This window comes from Agelaius phoeniceus, chromosome Z (assembly GCF_051311805.1).
Source record: "Agelaius phoeniceus isolate bAgePho1 chromosome Z, bAgePho1.hap1, whole genome shotgun sequence".
NCBI lineage: Eukaryota > Metazoa > Chordata > Aves > Passeriformes > Icteridae > Agelaius > Agelaius phoeniceus.
This window is the reverse complement of record NC_135303.1, coordinates 79,475,709-79,495,830: the sequence shown is the minus strand read 5'-3', so window position 1 is coordinate 79,495,830 and position 20,122 is coordinate 79,475,709. Positions and strand designations below refer to the sequence as shown.

At 36.3% G+C, this 20,122-nt stretch overlaps 1 protein-coding gene across 2 annotated transcripts in view; it reads right to left on the bottom strand.

Moving 5' to 3' along the window:
- Positions 1–6,002: 6,002 nt before the first annotated feature.
- FGF10 (fibroblast growth factor 10) overlaps positions 6,003–20,122 on the bottom strand; it is a 60,506-nt gene continuing 46,386 nt past the window's right edge. For both annotated transcript variants that reach the window (XM_077171660.1, XM_077171659.1), the window contains exons 3-4: positions 12,871–12,974; positions 6,003–9,156 (exon numbers count right to left, since the gene is read on the bottom strand). In XM_077171660.1, the coding sequence (XP_077027775.1) occupies positions 8,959–9,156; positions 12,871–12,974 (302 nt within the window). In that variant the 3' untranslated portion in view covers positions 6,003–8,958. The remainder of the gene's footprint in view (positions 9,157–12,870; positions 12,975–20,122) is intronic.

Sequence of the window (20,122 nt, the reverse complement as noted above, 5' to 3'; positions counted from 1 at the left end):
CTGTGGCTCTGTACAGTGCTGGCTTATGCATTTGCAGGGCAGAGTAAGAGTGAGAGTGTGTCTTGTTCAGTTCTACCTCGGTGGCAGGAAATCTGTTGTGGATTTCATGCTCAATAAAAAAAAGACAGGAAATGGCACAAGATTTCTATGTATTGCAATAGTACTCCCAGCAGTCCTCTGTTTAATTAGGGCCATTCTTGTTACATGGTGCTTGTTTAAAATGTAATCTGGCTCAAGTTAAGAAAATTCTCCATATTTACATAAAACACAATAATGTTACCAGGAAAATGTTTACAATGTGGACAATCTGTGAGGGCTTGAAACAAACAAAATCACATTTGATGTAATATTTAGAAGCCTATAGCAGCTTACTTCTAGGGTTGATTTTGAAGAAAATTTCAACTTCTCCCTAAGGCTCAGACACTGCCCAAAACTTAAATTGAAACTTTGATGTGAGATTCTGCATGTTAATTTAACTCATTCTTCCCAATACTTCTGTCTTCCTGTTGTGTTCCTCATCTAGTCACATTTAAATATTTATGTTGCTTTCCTGATATGATGCCTGTCCTGGACTAACTTTTTTTGCAGTGATCTCCTATTCATAAAACTCCATATATCATCTTGCTGCACTCAGGGCATACCTTCTAAGTTAAGAAACACCGCTCTACCATGTTGCTACAATCCCTTTTAGTCTCATGTATTATAGTTTCTGACATAAAAATTTGCCTAAATAAGAAGTAACTTGAGGTAAAATATTTTCAGTCAAAGTTTTGTGTCTCTAGATGTATCCACTTCCCCCTTTCTGCAGCTCTTTTTTGACAGAGGTGATCCTGCCACTTCTCAACAACAGTGAGCATTTATGTTAGTCATAACAGTGCATTGCCAATGTTCATGTTATTCTTCTCTAGAATACATGTAGTATTTCCTTCCAAAGCACAATAGGCAATTATTATGTTTTTCTCGCTAACTTTGTTTACTAAATTAAAATAATGAAGTCTTGTTTGGATACTGTATTCCAAATGGGTTAATATCAATTTTCTTCTAATTCCTTCCTTAACCTTTTGAGTAAAAAGTGCAGTGTTTTGAAATACCATCATGGTGACATCAGGGATTATGCCCTGTTGCTATTTGGCTCAGATGCCAGCTGCACTGAGTCCCTTTATTATGAGTATTAAGAACACAGCTGCTCAAATCTTTCTTCTGTTACAGGGCTTGGCACTCAATAATTGTCTTTCTATCTTCACTCACCCATAAAGAAGAGGATTCCACTGAGAGTTTTCCTGGTAGGTCTTACATGACTTACAGGCCTTGAGATATTATCTGTGATTGTTGCTTCTGCCTTCATTATGTCTGCAGGGGTTTTGCTCGTTTTCCTTCGTTTGGACTGAAGAAAATAAAATCCTCCAAATGGAAACCTGTATAATCTTTATTTTTAAATAAATCACTCCTTGAATTCTATCTCTTCAGTAAAAAAGCCTAACCTCCTTAAGATACATCTTAGGAGTATGCATAATAATACTTCAATGATGACAATCATTGATTTATTGTTCTCTGTCATATACCACCATATTAAAACAGAGATAAGTAATCATACTGGATCATTAATGCGTATTAACTTTTGGGTTTTGTCATCTAAAACATTGGAGTTTTGAAAACAGGAGTAGCTGTAGCTAACATCTGTACTTTTGCTATGAACAGCAAACCGATAGCTGCCAAATATACAGAGAAATGATAAGACATGCCTTAATGATTTTGAGGTCCAAGACTTTGTCAGATGGAGTTGTAAGGGTTGTGGAGTTTAGAGATGGATATTATCTTTGAAGGCTGCTGATTGAGCAAACTTCCTACCTGAGTTGTAGAAGTTACAGCAGGGAATAACATGGGTGCTCCTCCAGAGCTGAAGAAATGAAAACAATAGAATGAGATTAGCAGGAAACTACCAATGGTGCAAGCCTCTGTGCTTGTGTGTGTTATTTATAACTGTTGGATGTAAGTTTTATTATGTTATATACATAAACATAGAATTAATTTAAGAATATGACACAATGTGCAGCATACTTTATATTTCATGATATATCCATATCTGTTGGTGCTACAATTAACTGGAAGAATAATGTGTCCCTCTTCTCTCTGTATTTCAGTAATGGTGAATCTTTGCCATGTTTGCAGAGTCCAAGCAGTAACGCAATAGTCATGAATGTTGGGTATTTTCCCTTTTTCACTGTGTATATTAAAATTATGGTACAGACTGTCAAAAGAAGAAACTGTAAGTGGCTGAGCTGTCCCCAGTATGAATAGAGGTTTCTATGTAATGAAGGGTCAGTCTGATATTTGTTTAAAATTAACAGAAGAAAAAAAACATGAAATAAACACTACAAATTATTAAGCTGCCATCAGATAAAAAAATTACATTAAATATGAAAAATTTGTGGAAGAAATTCTTCATTATGAATGTGGTAAGGCACTGGAACAGGTCACCCAGAGAAGTTGTGGATGACCCATCTCTGGAAGTGATGAGGCCAAGTTGAACAGGGCATTGAGCAACCTGGTCTAGTGGGAGGTGTTCATTTTCACTTCTCATTATGGGGAGGGTGGGAACTAGCTGATCTTTAAGAAACCTTCCAACCCAAACCATTTTATGATTCTATTTACAGGTTTATTTATAGTGCTGTTAGTAAAAGCTGAAATAAGTCAATTTTCTTGAACACTATCCATAAGTCAACTCAGACTTGGAGGACATGCTTTTTGAGGAGTGGGAAAATGAAGGATTTTATTAATTTTGAGGTCCTTCTTGCAAGAACCACTGAAAAATATAGTAATTATCTATGAAAATCATCTTTTGCTTTTCATGCAAGTTACTGAGTGCTGAAAGGAGATGGGTACTAATCTTTTCATTTTGTAACTGCTGGTGTCAATATTTCCTCCTGCAATCAGTGTGCAATAGAAGCTTGAGTCAGACCCAGATTGCATCTCTCTACAAAGGTTGGTAAGATGGGACCAAAAAGCTTGCTGACATTTCCTGTAAGTGTATGCTCTGTAGAAAAACTTGTTCCTTGGCTGCTTTTAGTCACTCTGATTTCTTCTACTCAGAAAGATTTTAAATACTAATGATTCTCTCCTGTTGCAACACACTTGCACATAATTGGGTAACTGTATGGCTCTGGATAATTTTAAGAGGATCTCTACATATTACTGGCTTGAGTTTGAGCTTGTTGGTAGCAACTGAAAGTTATGCCTGCAGATAATTGTCTATATAGATTCAGTAGATGGTTAGTTGGATCATACAAAATATTGCTATAAGTTACTTTGGAAGAGATCTGCCTCATGCTCGTGTCTGCGGCCGAATCAGAAATGTAAACCATTCCTGATAGCTCTTACATGCCTAAAACTCAGTAAGTTGTACAATTGTCTAAATCAGCTTACTTTGGAGCTCTTAGTATTAATGAGGTTTTTCCAAATAACTTAACTTGAATTTCCCTTAATTCAGTTTGATAATTTTATTCTTAAATTACCTCGGATTAAAATAGAGATATTTTACTTATCAAACTACCAAAACTACCAGCTCAACTTGTATCAAAAATCAATGCAACCAGTTATGACTGCTCTCTATATATTTGGAGAAGCAATTTAATCTAATGTTTCTTCAGTAATTTTGAGGTTGCACTTCAAAATCAGATGACGCTATATGTGCATGGTGATATGGAAATGCACTCATATGTGATAAGATTTGTGGGTTTTGAGATTATCTTATTCAGGATTATGAATTTCTTTCTAATATCTTATCTAAACCTATCTTCCTTCAGCTAATTCAACTTTTCACAATCCCCCCTTGTGAAAAATTTCTCTCCAGCCTTTTTGCAAGCCCCCTTCAGGTACTAGAAGGCAGCAGTGAGATCCCCCTGGAACTTTCTTTTCCCCAGGCTGAACAACGCCAGCTCTCTCATCTTGTCACCACAGAAGGGGTCTTTCATCTTTGTGATCAGTTTAACAGCTGTCCTCTGGATTTGTTCCAACACGACCACATATTTCTTGTGTTGTAGACTCCAGATCTGGACAGAGTACTCCAGGTGGGGTCTCATGAGAGCAATGTAAATGGGGAGAATCACTTCCTTTGACCTGCTGGTCAGGCTTCTTGATGAAACCCAAGATGTGGCTGGCTTTCTGGGTTGCAAGCAGGTGTTGTCCTGTCATGTTGAGCTTTTTGACCACAAACATGCCCAAGTATTTTTCTCCTGGACGAGTCTTGATACATTCTCTGCCCTGTCTGTACTTTTGCTTGAAATTGCCCTGGCCCATACAAAGAACCTTGCACTTGGCCTTGCTGAGCTCCCTGAGGTTTGCATGGTCCTACCTCTCAAGCCTGTCCAGGTCCCTGTGGATGCCATCCCTTCCCTCCCTGTGTGGACAGCCCCACCCAGCTCAGTGTCAGCAGCAAACTGAGTGCTGAGTGCTGACAGTGGGATCGAGGCAGTGCTGAGACTGCCCTTGATCCCACTGTCCACGTCCCTGACAAAGGTGTTAAAATGTGTTGGTCCTGATATGGACAACTTCTCTCCACAACCTTAACAGTGCAACCATGCCACAATTTTTTTTTCTGCTGAGGAGGCCATCTCCCAAGTCCATGTCTCATCAGTTTACAGACAAAAAAAAATTTTCTTCTAAAATGTTTTGTCTCCAACAGTGAGCACAGAATTGTAGCCAGAGGGATTAGCAGAAGAATGGAGAAATTTTATAATATTTCCTTAAAGTACACTTCCAAAACACTAAGAAACTCAAGTACTTCTTGGGCCAAAACCATGTGTCTAGTATTAAACACCCCCAGTGGACAAGCTCATATGATTGTCTGAATCTCACTGACATTCTTTATAACAAAATTGATGACAAGTTTGAGGAAAATCTAATACAAGTAAGTCTTAAAACTAAGCATAATGCCCATCACATGAGTGCTGAGGACTAGTCTGCTGTTATATCCAGTCCTGTGTGTCACAGGCAGGTTTCAGCAATGGCTGTGTTTGCAACGTTCCACCTGAGGGTTTTAATTGGATTTTCTTCACAAATGAATTTTCATTTTTAGTTGGTATAGGTAGGACATGTTGTTAGAAACCTCATGCTGCATTGCATTTCATCTGCAGTGAGGAAAAACTGTGACAGGCCTCTGACAAAAGTCCAAGGAAAATCTTAAATGTTACAGAGTGGAGGGGAAGAAAAAAAAGATTGCTGCAGGTGACTTAAACTCAGACACTGTCACTTTCTGACTGTCAATCGAATTGGCTTCACATTCTACACCTGTACATGTAATCACATTCAGGTTTGACTTTGTTGACTGTTTTGACTTTGTTGTGAAGAATGGTTGAGGCACTACACCAGTTAGGGGAGTAAAGGGCCAACCAGAACTTCTGTATAAATGAGTTCCTCAATCTTGAGGCCCAGGCATTCATCTTCTACTTGATGGTGGCTTTCAGTGTGAACATATGCTGAACCTTGCTGCAGGATTTTGTATTAAAGCACTTTAACAGTTCTGACACTGCACCTTCCTACTGTATCTCCAAATTACCATATAAATGTAATAATTATGACTATCAGCAAGACTCTTCTCTCACACTATATCGTTCACTTAATAACATTTAAGAAGCAATCAGTTAAATAAATAAATGGATGAAATCTTATCTGTTTCTGTCAGGCAAAGGATACAGTACTCATTTAACATGATAAACTGAGCCATATCTCTTCTTCGAAAGCTGGAATCTTATAGCTTAAGTTATATTTAGTACATGTTCTTCTTCCTAAGCCCTTCTTTCTTTCATCAATCAGGCTTCCTCTAAATTCATTGGTTTTTTCCACTGTATAAAACTAGGTGGATTCAAATAGAGGAAGAATCTGGAACATTTGGTTGTTATTAGTGTGGAGATAGAGGCCTCACACATACAAAATATTAAAAATACTTAGAAATATTAAAATTATTTTTGTTTGGGGGGTACGCAGCGCGAAATCAGAGCCCGTAATACAACAGATCTTTTTCGTCTTTATTTTTATTGTGCAGTACAATTTTAGGTTAATAAAACAAACAAAGGCAATACTTTTATTCTCTAATCCCCACATTTCATTATTTTTATTTAAATATAACATCCTATACATTGTTGCTCAGTGATTTTGGTATCCCTTTTATTTTCTAAACCCCTTCCCCTGTTTTCCTTTTACTCAGGAGACTGTTATGCTCAGGGTGACAGAAAACAGAGCTTATGGTTGAGGACCTGGGATACTCTAATATCTGCAGTTTGCTCCCACTATAGTGGGCGTTACAGTATACCAAACACACAGGAATCATTGATTCCTTCAAGGGTTTTTTATTTTGGTTAATTTTCAGAAACCACTCTTCATGTCACAAATGGCTCCTGGCTCACTTTGGGAAAGTGATATTTCCTGATCTTGTCATTTGAGCAGCATGGTGTTTTGAGTACTATGATAATATTTATGCATAATCCTCCCCTGACCAACTCATCTAGGTAAGTCTGTAAGAAGAGAATTTCTTTTGTACCCTAAATGTTTAAGTTGTCATTCAATACTGCATTCATCCAACTCACACTGAAGGTTCAGTATGGGTGGTCCATTATGTCTTGTCAGTTTTAATTACTGATTACAAATTTAAACAGAGACTTGCTTTTATCATGGTAGTTAAATTTTGCTGTGAGTTGCAATTACATTTAAAATCTAAAATTCTTATTTTTATTTCTAGAAAAATGTCATTTGTGAAGAAGAAAACTGGAGATAAAGTACCATGAAATGCAACATCAGCTATCAACTAAAAATATGTTGTCTCTCAATGAATTCCTAGTTTTAAAACAGCTGATTTTATTTAAGGACAGGAAATATAATCTGACCATTTTGTATTTTATGGGAAAGCTTTTTTTTTTGCTTTTTTTTTTTAAAACAGCTAATATTTAAATAACAGATTAAGATTGAAGTGCTGGTTAAACATTGACTTAAATAAGTTATAGAAGATTCCAACAACACCAGCCTTTATAGAGGTTAAACATTCTCAAAAAGACACATTAAGCAAGGCTCTCCTTTGTACCAAAATACAGTCTCCAAACAATAAAAATAAAACCAACTTTTTCACAACGAGAAATATTGAAGATAAACTGCAGCATCAATATAATCTTATAGTTATCAGTAAAGTATTTAAAACAAAATAATATTATACTACTTTTGTTTCTTACTAAAGACACTGCAAAGGCTTATTTATTTATTTAGTGGAATACAATGTGAAGACAGTGGTACAAATTGTTTGATGTACTGTTTTCTATCGATCTGCTCTAACAAAATGAATCTCAATATGGTTACACTGGTGAGCTATCCAGAGCTCTCTAAAATTACTGAGTAAAGCAAAATATAAAACAAACCTTATGTACCTTTAATTGAACAGGCTTCATATTATGCTTAACTTTATTATACTGCAGTTGCTCAAGTTAAGCCACGGGATGAGTAACACTTCATAAAAATGTGCTGGATATTATGTATTCTGAGCCTTCAGTTACTGTGATGGTTGTGAAAGGCATGCTAAAGCTGGAAACCAGCACAGCTTTTCAGTTGGCTTGGCTCTCATATATAATATACACGTGAGTAATAATCTCCGAAAAACGCATGAGCATGATTTGGATCGCACGAGGGTGATTTTGCAGCCTTTAGCTAGATATCACTCCCACTATATGCCTGTGGTTCTTCAAGTTGGTACCAAAGGCAAATGGGTTGAATGAGAGTATCAATTGAGTAAGGTGTGCAGGACTGTGTTGCCTTCTTGCTTGCCTTTCAGTGGCCAAATGTTACGCTTAGGAATTACACACTACTGTTTTATTTCAATGCTCGCAGTCTCAGTGATTTTAACAGGGCTGACCACATCAGGGTTCCAGCCCAATGTGTGCTGCAGAATATCACACTGATAGCAGTGTGTTAGATCCTAGCTTCAAACTGAAATCCAAGTCAGGTGAATATACACACAGATGCATTGACCCCCAAGTACAGATGTGGCTCCTTCTCTCAATTTCAAAATAGTAGAAGGACCCATTGAACAAAGTATTTCTTGAAGGTTTTTCTTGAGTGCTGATAAGTACAAAAATTTCTCCAATATAAAGACACTCAATACCATAAATCCAAGCACTGCTTGTTTGGTCTTATGCTTAAGTGCAAGACAGTTTATGAAAAAATGGAGTATACACTCTAAATTCTGCCTTTAAAGCCTTGTCTAATTCTCTGAGTACTTCTGCGGTTCTGACATTTTAATCTATCAACATCTCTGTGAAGTACTAAGAAAAAGGGAAAATAAGAAAGAAGCAAATGAGGAAACATTTCAAATAAAAAAAGATATTTAACATCCTATTAAATAAATAACTTAGAGAGAAATAAAGAGAAATGAATTTAGGACATACAAGCAAACCATACTATTCATTTTGTTAGAACAGTTATACACTACTTTGCTTATCCTATCCATTCGTCCACAAGGCTTCTCCAGAAATGTCATTATTTGTGCATATGACCCAAGTGCTTCCAGTAAATGCTTGTGTGTCTAACTGTTCATTGAATCATTAGGCTTGAATGAGCAATTAAGGACTTTGATAAGAGTTAGTATTCCATAAATAGCATTCCCCATGAAGATCACGCAACAGATTGTCTTATGTCCATCAAGATCTGTTGCAGTGATTAAAAAAAAAAAAAAGTTCACACTGGCAATAAATTCCATCCCCTTTGATCCAGCTTCATTTTGATTATAAGATATTACAACAAACTAAATAAAGGTATTTCATGTGCCAGCAATAAGTACAAAACCTTCAAAGGCTTCCCCTGCTCTCATTTCAAACATGCAGATATCTGTGCTACTTCTCCGCATCTACCTTTTAAGAGAATTACCAAATATTCTTAACATAACAGCCTTTGGTTCAACTGCATCAAAAAAAGTTTGTTCATCTACGACATGACTACCATAGGAAGAAAGTGAGCTGAAGTGTTTTTCCTTCTTGTTTTCTGTCCTCTCTTTGTGGTTCCCCTCCCATTCAGGGCCACAAACATTTGCCTTCCATTGTGCTTCCAATTTAAGGACGCGTATGTGTTATATCCATTTTCTTCTATTCTTTCCTTCAATTTGCAATCGCTATTAAACTCCTTCTGTTAAAAGAAGAAAAAACCCACAGATTCAGAACAAACATAATATTTCAGCATACTGAAAGAAAATACTTTTTAAAAATGTTTCAAAAGATTGTAGTCTTTTGTATGTGACACTCTTTTAGGATTCCACAGTGTATTCAAATAAAAGTTTCACAGCATATAAAGCATCATCAGTTAGACTGCAAAAAGTGAAATTAAAAAAAGATATAATTAATAATTCAATGCATAGTTAAATGATTTAATTAATTAGGAACTCAAAATCAGCTTCTCTGTGTTGGAATATGGCAAGAATATTAAACCAAGTTCTCATTCATAAACTCAAAAGCATAAAGAAGCAATCTTGGAATCATAAATCACATTTCATTTCTAACAAATATAACTCTTAAATATCTTGAATGAGATTATTGATACCATACATTAAACAAATATTGATGGAATAGGACTATTTCTTATTTAAAGTAAGAATCTTTGGACCACTCTGGTAATGAAAAAAGGCTTTTTTTGGATGGGTGTAAATCACTGTTATGCTGCTATCACAATTGATGTGAGGCCTATTCACTTGGCTGACCTGAAAAGAAACTTAGCCTAAAAAGGAATTGTATGACCCCATATCTTATTGACTAAACAAGGTTGGAAGTAATTTTATGTATGGGACCAGGGATTAAGATTTTCTATTTTTAAAGGAGAATCAGTTGTCAGGCTGTTAAAACGAATCAAAAATACAAGCCTGTGGAAGAATGTAGGGGAGTCTACTTATTTTTTATACTGTTAAATGTAATTTTATGTAGATGTGCTGCTCTATATAGACGTCAAGAATAGTTCTTTTCATAAACAAGTAATTCCTATATATAAAGCCATCCAATTTTAACAAACTACTTATATTGCATTTAGAAGGCTTTTAAAAGTGGGGTGTTTGAAACATAATTAAATTAAAATGAAAAATCAGCATTTTGTTGTTCCTGCATTTCAGAAAATAAGATGTCATTGCACAGCTTAGGGAGAAGCAGGTCAGAATCTCAGAGTATGATATACTAACTACATGCACTATTTTTAATGTGATCATGAACAAGACAAGAAATAAGTCTGAATAATAAATCAAGTTTCATGTCAATGAAATCAAGTTAAATATATTTCCCATACATATTAATTTAAATTAGAATTTTTTTACTAGTTAATGATAAGGGCTTTGATCCAGTGAGAATTTTGTGTGAACAGTTTGTTTCCCTTGGTTGCTTCTACAACCATTGAAGGCTTGCTTGATGGAATTGCATACATTCAAATTAAATTTGGCTCCCAAAGTGTTCTTTAATTTCAGGATTAGTAGTTATTTGAACAATGATCAGTGAGGAAGACACTATCAAGGCAAGACTCTTTACAAGACCACTATTGGCACTGCCTTCACCACAAAGCCACCATATAGATAATTTACCAGTTATTTTCTGTAATACGTCACCTCTGGCATCAAGGTATTAAAAAGGGAGGTGCTCATCAATCACAGTTCTAAACCACAGTAACTTCTCCTATCTGCCAATTTGTTAAAGAAACTTAAAGAAGCTAAATTTGTTAAAGAAATCTAAGAGTGAGTCTTTTCCCCCTCATTTTAACCAAAATCGGTCAAATGGAAAAGTATTTGATTAACATAGAAAGAGCTTTGCTTGTTTTCCTAGAATGCAGAATTGTACTCAAATTCAACTTGTACTTCTATTCTTAGATAACAGAAAATATGATGTTTTGATGTGCTTCTGAAGTCTTACTGGCAGGGGTCTCAGTGCTACACAGGACTGCTTTACTCATTTAAAAACAAATTTCAGCATAAGTCTGCACCAATGTCTATTGTGCATGTGCTCAAGGGTGTTTTTAGAATTTTTACTGGTTCTGGTTTTGGTATTCGTATCCATCTGCAAGCTGCCACACTGCAGTAATATGAGGTTAACTGCAAGTCCTGGGATTACTGGAAAAATAATAACAGAAGCATTCTTGAAATTGCTAAAGTATTATGGAATAGGATTTGATAAATCATTATGTTGTGATTTTATGATGTGAATATTGAAAAATTATCTCAGCTGGAATTAAAAAAAAAGGCTTCCCACATTCGTATCTTCCTGTCAACACTATTTCTAATACACTATGAATTACCGAATCTTATGGCAGCAATTTCCATCTATGGTACATGAAAGCTGCTTCAATGTCTTTTGTACATATATAGTGTTGGGACAGACTCTAAACAGACTCTCACCACACCAGGCAAGGCTGACAACTGGGGTTAGAGAGTCTGTCTTGGGCTTTGGGATGAACCATCACAAATGACTGAAGTGCACAACTGAGATGCATGAACTGAAGGTGGTGATTTATGCTAAAACCTTCACCTACATCAGAAGCATACCCATGATCAATGACTGTACTGATAACTCAGTACACAGTTTTCCCTCTCAATAAGCACTGATCATCCTGCATTTCTGACCAGTATAAATCTAGAAATTAAATCTACATTTACAGGAATACAAGAAAAATGTCTTGTTCTTGTCTCTCCTTAATGTGATTCTTTGGAACTGTCACAGAATTTAGAAAACCAGAAGTATGTTATTGAGCCAGGAGTGACTAGCCACAGTGCAGGTGAGGGAGGACAGTGTATATAGTTTGTATGAACTAAACACACTCTCTTTCTTAAGAAAGAGGTCCAAATGACTAGAGGTCCCTTGAGTCTCACTTGAGATTCCCATTACTTCATTGTTTTCAGCAGAAATAGGTGGCCTAGCTACATTGCTCAACCATAAACTCAGTCCCTATATGTGACATCCTTTCTATAAAGCATATGGATAATCTGAACATTAAGCAACCTGCAGAATGGCTCATAACCTTTCCAGGAACTGGAACAACATTGCAAAACTGCAAACCAAACCAGATGTTACACCAGAACAATCTGGTGTTTGTGTATTCATGGGGATGTGTGAGGATATATTTTAGTTTAATTGTTAGACTTACAGATCATATCACTTTATATAAAAAATTGGATAGTTTCTGAGTTTCCTTGAGTTGGTTTGTTTTTGTTTGGTTGATTACTTTTGGGGTTTGGTGTTTTAATATTTTTTCCCCTGAAAGTTTCTGTAATTCCAAACTTACACAAATACAAATTAAGTATATATGGACAACTTTCAAGTGTTACCTGAATTCTGCTCAGATAAATCTGAGCTGCTGATATTTCAGTTCATGTCTCGCTGTACTGTCCATAATCTTACTCATTAGTCAATATAGTCAATTTAAAGCCTGCTACTCTAGGAATCTTCTTCAAAGTTTTAATTTAATGATTTGGTTTGTTCACTCCATCAGCTCAATTATTTCAGGCACCTTTATTCCTCTCTCCCCTACCCTCAAATTTCTGCTAAGTGTGATTGCACTGTAGAAAAAAACAGGGAAAACAAGCCTTAAAGATTACATTTTGTGAGACCCTGTAAACTGAACACTCCTTAATAAGCAGCATGACTGAGGCAGTAAGCAAGATAAATCCCAGCAATTATGTTGGTATGACATGAGCTTAGCAAACAACAGGAAGCTTGTGGAGAGGAGTGATCCTCGTTTATCAGAGGATGAAATTTTGATAAACAGCTCATTTCAGCTCTAATTAGTAGCAATACACGGACAAGCAGTGTTTCAATAGGCAAGACAGGGAACTGTGCTGACTCCTGAAATCCATTTGGAATGTGAAAAGGTACTTACAGAGCCGTAGACTTTTCCTTTTTTGTTCATGGCTAAATAGTAGTTGCTCTTAATAGACTTAACTGCCACAACTCCAATTTCTACAGATGTTATCTCCAATATGCCTAAAAAATATAAATTGAGCTATTTAATCACTTTGTTACAGGATTATCTTTCTGTAGAAAAGACAATAAACCTGAAAAATACAAAACTTGCAATATTTAGGACCAACTGACCAAAAAATTCAGCAGAAGTATTTTTTAAGTCACTGCAAGAATATACACAAACGTTTTTTGAATTAAAATGCTTCCTAACTCCGCATTTTATCCATAGATACTGAAACAACTTCATTCTTCCTAGCAAAGATGAAAATTATAGTAAATTATCTGATAAATCTTCAGATTTATATATATATATGTAATTTATCAGAAGAGACATTGAAACCACAGCATCAAATTAAATATATAGCATATGTCAATAGAATATTGGATTTTCCCCAATCTTTAAAACCCTTGGTAAACAATTTTTTCCTTGTAGAACATTTAGATAAACTAAATCTCTTGGTTGCACTGAGCTGATAAATTCACTTTTGGCAAGTGTGTTGACAGTATGGGAAATAATAAAACCAACACTAATGGCCACACAATCTTTGTCTTCCAGATATCAGAAACATTTTGCTCTGTTTGTAAAAAATATTATTCTTTCCCCACACCCTGGCTTTAAAACAATTTCTTTCTGGGACATTGGATGGTTCAAGGGACCTGTAATGGGAGATACACCTTTTCATCTCTGTTTTCTGCCCAGGAACATACTGATTTGGGAGTAGGAGACTGCATGCCTGGCTCCAAAATTTCTCCTGTTCTCCTGACATCTATGCAGCAATAGTCAGATCAATATCCTGGCTAACTCAGTGTGGCACACTTAGGGTGTACCAGTAGAGAAATTACAGGAGGGCCAAAACTGTCCTCCTTGATTAGGTTGTGGTAGCTTACATTTACCAGGGCCATTGATAGAGGCAGGTCAGCGAGTCCATGTTTGCAGGGCTCTAATCTGTATTATTCTTAAAATGTTGTTCATTTTCACAGCAAAGAAAAGTCAAAGTTGCTTTCTTGATCTTCTGAGAGAGCACTGCTACAGAGGACTGAGCAGCTCTCCCACAGGACATCTGCTAAAGTAATTGTGCTCAAAATCAGAGTAAAATGGACTAACTTGTGGATAGCAAACTAATAGAGGGCAAGAATCTGATGCAAACACTGCTACAACACCATGAGTGATGCCTTTTTTTTTGGTGTATTTTCCATGCCAAAACTGATGAGAAGAATTTAGTCAATTCTTTCTACAGAATTGTATTCTGAGCTGTGTCTGGGTCCATTTCTATCACCAGTAACAAGACAAAAAACCAAACCAAACCAAAACACAAACAAAGAAGCAAGAAAAATACTGGTATAACATGTGCCATTATAAATTTTTATGTTGAAAGGGATTAAACTGGTTTGGATTTTGCCATACTATCCTTGTAACAATAACATCATATTAGGCTATTTCATTAACTATTTCACCAAGAGCTGAAGGAAAACAGTGCCTAAATAAGAAACTTGTACAGAATTAATCCATTTTAAGTGTCTTGCACTTGAATGACGGACATCACTGCTTTCCAATAAAATACTTAAATAGAAATAACACAAGTATAATTAATGAAAATATAGTCTGCTTTTCCTGGTAAAGTTTGTTTGCAATTTCATACTACATTATGTTCCTGGTGGAGCAACTGTAAGGAGGTCCATGAGGAGAAATGTTACTACATTTATTACATCCACAATAACTAGCTTGCTTTTTGCTGGTTAAGCTATTTAGTTGTAGCCAAACATAGAAGAATTGTTCCAAATTATTGTCAGGTTGATAATGTCATCACTAGTGATCCTGGATTTATTCTCAATGAGTGTGTTCTGTGTACCTGAAAGCTTAAAAAGGTATAAGTTTTGTTGACAATTTTGCATTTTGCAGTATTTCATTCGGGAGAAGTAGATATTTAATGGATGTTTTTCTTTCAGATCGATTTAATCTTGATCTGTTAAACCTTGGACAACAGGGACTTAATTTGATACTTTGATACTTTGCTACTCTCTGTAGTCCCCCAAGAGTTACCAGCTAGTTACAAGCACTGTTACAAACTAGATTTTGTCTAGATTGCAAACTATTCACTATACTTACAGATCTTCCCAAGAGAAGATTCTCTAATTTGATAGAAATCTTTTGAAGGCAGTAGGAATCTTTTATTGGTTTCAGTGATGTAGACAAATCTGCTGTAGACAAATCACCTACTCATCTGACATGAAACTGCAAGAAAGCCTAAGAACTTTCTAGAACTTTGAAATAATTTAATTTGAATAAAAAGAAGTAAAATGCACTTGATGTAAGGGTGAAAATATGCATTTGATTATTCTTGAAGTGTTATTAAATTCAGCAGGAAAATATTTTAAAAGGAAATTGAGATATACAGTACGAAGCTTAAAACTACAGTGTTTTCCCCTTTCCTCATCCCTTTTTTAAAATTTTTTTTTATTTTCTTATTCTATTCCCAACAATGTTACCTTTCATTGGAACTCTTTTTTCTCTTCTCTAAAACTGAAACAAAAGAGGCATTTCAATATGCTTCCTTGCATGCTTCTTGTATCTGATATTATAGCATTGCTTGGGCTTAGGTATTTCCATACCTTAAGACTTAGGTCCAAGAAGATCTCTAAGGTAAATAATTTCCATGATTTAATGTGACTTATAATTATTCTTGATAATAAGCAGTACAAAAAAAATTAATGTTATTGGGGTAAAAGTCTTAGGAGTTACTTATTCTGATTTCATGCTTCTTAGGAACTTGGAAATGAAAATGAATTAATTAAAAATAAATCAAAATGTTCTGGCCTCTATTATTGCTTTGAACCAGATAGCACACTGTTATTTCACAGCCATAACTTTGTAAAACCCAACAATTACGACTAATCCCCATTGACCACATTCACTGTAAAAGCATAGCTTTCAATGCCCAAATCATTTCCAATTATAATTAGAAAGATTTCAAATATCAAGATGAGATGTGCCCTGTAGCTGTGCATGCACTCTCTTTACAGGTCCCAAAGGCTTTAAACATATTCCCAATAGAACCCAAATGTATTTACCTTAAATAAACTGTATTTTTATACTTTATAAAAGTGATCATTATACATATTACTAGGCAACAGAAACCTGTTTGTCTTCTTGCTTTGCACAGAGGGTCTGTAAAAACTACAAGAGAAAATTGCACTTCCTTGGTTATATGTTAATTTCAAATGTCCTATATTTTATAAAATGCTGATAATATGAAGCAAAAAAAAACCCAAAGCATCCTAGAAATGGAATGAAATTATGTCAATCAATTCTTAGGAAAGGCATTTGACAGAATATCAGATCTGTTTTCATGGCAGAAGCACAGTGGGTGTAGACGAGATCTGCTATGAGAAATACTTGATCCTGGGACCAAATTCAACTTTGCAGCGTGAGACAGTGGTCATTTTCCTGTAGTTGTATCATTTGTGTAAGGAGTTCTTATAAACACATTTAGAACATCTCCATCACTAGTTGCAGTCCTATCTATGCAGAAGAACGGAACCACCACGCATCTTCCAACACCTTTCAAAGACTATCCTGTATATGCAACAATCCACAATCTCTCCTCCCCCCTTTGAGTCTTCTTCTGTCTGCAAAAATATTGTAGATGAAGAGTGAGGTCAGCTGGATAGAATGGGATGATGACTGAGAGCTTGTGAAACCTTTTGTTTTCCCAAATGGTGACAAGAAGCTGTTGGGCCCATGAAGGACCCTGCAGCTCTTGGTGGAGCTGGAGAAGACAGGGCTTGGTGTGACTGCAGGTGACACTAAACTGACTTTTCAGAACTTTGGCTTTTGTGCCCCAGCTGGGAGTATCTCTGAAAGGGTGCCTTTGTCTGCCACTGGCTTAAGTCAAAACAAGTTGGTGTTCAGGCATCATGTTGAACTACATGGTAGTTCAAAAAACTGTTCTTAGTAGGTAGCTTGAAAAAAAGGGGTTTGAAACAAATAGATTTGTTGTATGGAGTCATGGAAGAGTCAAGTACTAAGGTATATGAGGAAACTGCCTCTGTTTCCACTCTGTTTCACCAAGTACACCTGCAAGCTGAAAATATCCCCAAATGACAAATTATACTAATATTCCTATATTTACCTGTATTTTGTGATAACAGAAAAAGGAATATGATGGGTTAATAAATAAAAAAAAAAATAGGAAACTGAAGATGGCAAGCAAGTCTTGCCTTTGAAAACTTTTTCAATTAACAAAAGTAGTTCCACTGAAAGGCAACCTTACAGACTTTGTGCTTGAATTTGTAAGGGAGCTTAAGATAGAAATCACACAACCCACAGTGCCACAGCTATGGGCAGAAACCTCAAATAATAACCAACCTGAATAATAACCAAACCTAAGCTTTCACTTAAAAATTGAATTTTATTTGAAGTTAAACCAGTTGTGTTTTTAAGACTTGATTCTGGATTTTATTAATATTTGACTTTTTTGAGACTGCTATCATTCCTACTCTAAATCAGAAATTAATGTACTGAAAGACCACAAAGCAATCTGCTCATATGTCATATTTAGATCAACTATAACCAACATACTAATGTTCCATGAACTTTTCTATCCAATGCCCACATCTAATACTTTTGGATAAGCCTGAGATATGTATCTAAACTTATGGAAGATTATGGTAACAAAGCCTCTGAGCCTTTCTACATCACCATAGTATCAGCATAAGATGTGACATGTCCACAGTGCATAAAAATCACATTAAAGACTAATTATTAGAGCCCGTTCTCAGATCCACACAGTCTGTACCAACTTCCTTTTCATCTTTTACTGCTTTTATGGCTTTAATTTCAGAGCAGAGCACGGATAACACAATCAATGGTTCTCTGTAGACCAAGCAAATCGAAGGGTGGCACCTGGGATAAGAGAACCTCTCAGTGATCAATAATGAGAGCTGATGGTTAGCAAAGGAGGAGTTTAGGTTTAGCTACAAAATTGGAAGGAATCAGTTTAGCTAGTATACATCCTGGCATGTAACAGAAACAATTAATTCAGGATCACAGTTACCTTACATTTTTCCCTCAGGTCAGTGAAGACAGCCAACTTCAAAGGACAGTTCTAAACACCACCACTCCCTCTATTAAGTTTCCAAAGCTAGATGGGTTAAACTGAAGCAAAGGAAATGCTGGAAGTGACTTTCAGGACACATCTGTCTTGTCAGTTATGATGAGTTCAGATGTTCCCTCAAGGACACCATGTCTGTCACTTTCATCACTAACACACAAGCATGTAATCAATTTAGCTAAAGTGCTATGGAATATAAACATGTTTACTTCCTTCAGATGGATTTAATTCACGCTCTTGAGACGGAAAGGCTACACATAGAGCCAACAGTACCTGGTTCTCTTAACCAGAGCTCAGATTTCTTGGGCTCTGTGTTTTGAGCTAACATGGGAAGACATATAAACAGCTGCATGAATGTTGACAGAAAATGTTGATTTCTGAGCATCTCAGCCTGCTTGACCCCAACACTCCAAGATTTGGTAACTTTTAGATTAGACACAGACAGTGTAGGAATACATTATCTGATCTGGTTTTGGGACAGAGAAGCTGTAAGTGACAACTCATACTAACCAAGGAAGAGCAGTGATTCATATGCCAAGAGAGAAAATGGAAAACAAAACACCACAACAGTATAGTACATATGATTAGATGCAGGGTTGCAGTTATCTGATTAGATCTCTTGACAAAGATGCCTTTAGGAGTTTCAGCCCTCCCTGGCTTCTTTTTCTTGCCTCTGTGCTGAAGTTCACCAACCCTTCAAATGTAACAGTTTGTGGAGCAGCACTATAAACAAAATCATTGGAATGATCTGGCTTGGGAAAAAACCTCCCAATAGAAAACAAATCAGCCTTAAACCCTAAGGACTAAACAATCCAAGTTTTTGCAGTCAGTTTTAGTAGTATATATTTTCTGGACCTTCTAGTGCTCTCTTTTTGGTCTCTTTCCAGATGACTAATTTTTTTGAACTGAGGTGCCCAAGACTGGACCAATGTTCTAACTAAGGCCTGATGGGTACTGACTTGAGCAGAATGACTACTTCATGTGTTTATAAGGAAACTTGGATCCTAATCCAAATCCTAATCGAAACTTGGCAGTCCATGTATGTTTCCATTTTGTAGACAGGACCAGGCACTCAGGATTTCTGCCAAATCTTAAATTTCCATGTCTCCACAGAAACATGCAGGAGAATGGAAAGCTTATAAGTGACTTGTACAGATCAGTACATTTTCTGAGGGCAGTATGGATCTGCCTGGGTGAAACTCCAAGTTGTCTCTGACATTGATGATTACTTTATTCACCCCCTGCATTTTACCACTTGTATAAGATTCAAAGTGAATAACTTTAACTGGAAGAAACTGGATAGAGGTAAGGCTATTCCATTTAATGTCCATTCCAACAGACTAGGGAGGGTTAACAGACAGCCACTTTGCAGAAGAAACAGTCCAAATGCATGGTAGATGACAGAAGTATCTGTACATCACCTGCAATCTGTCCTTTCCCTCCTGGGGAAGGGAGGATCTCCTAGCTGGGTGGAATGTATTGGCAAGAGAACTAATGGGCTGAAATCAGCTAGCAGATACAATACCTGTATTTGCAAATGGGGTGCAAATGACAATGAAATGGAGCCAAACAGTACTTAGACACTGACAAATATGACCAGATGGAAGCGAGCCAGGGTGCTAAAGCAGTCAGAGTATGTACAAACAGATGAAAAAACTCTTATGAGGCATTGTATAGGCGTTATGGGAAAGGAAACCCAGTGTGCTGCAGATGTCCTCTGCAATTTTTCTACCAACAATCTTTATCCAAATGAAAAGTTTGTTGTCTGCTGCTAAGACTGTCTGACACATACTGTGGCAGTTGCTCTAGCTAAGGCTGCTAGAACAACAGCTAAAAGAGACAATAGTTCTCTTTCAGTTTTGTTTCATTTTTGACCTTGTTTGTCTTTATGCTGGATCTTGACTCCCCTCTGTGCAAGCAAACAGGACTGGAAAAATATGGTCTGTTATTTCCTCATCTCAAAAACTTACCTTATTGTGGAAGGTAGGAGACAGAAGCACAACTACCTGCATAGCAATCACAAAGCTTAGCACTGCCTGTGGCAGGTAGGATCTTCTC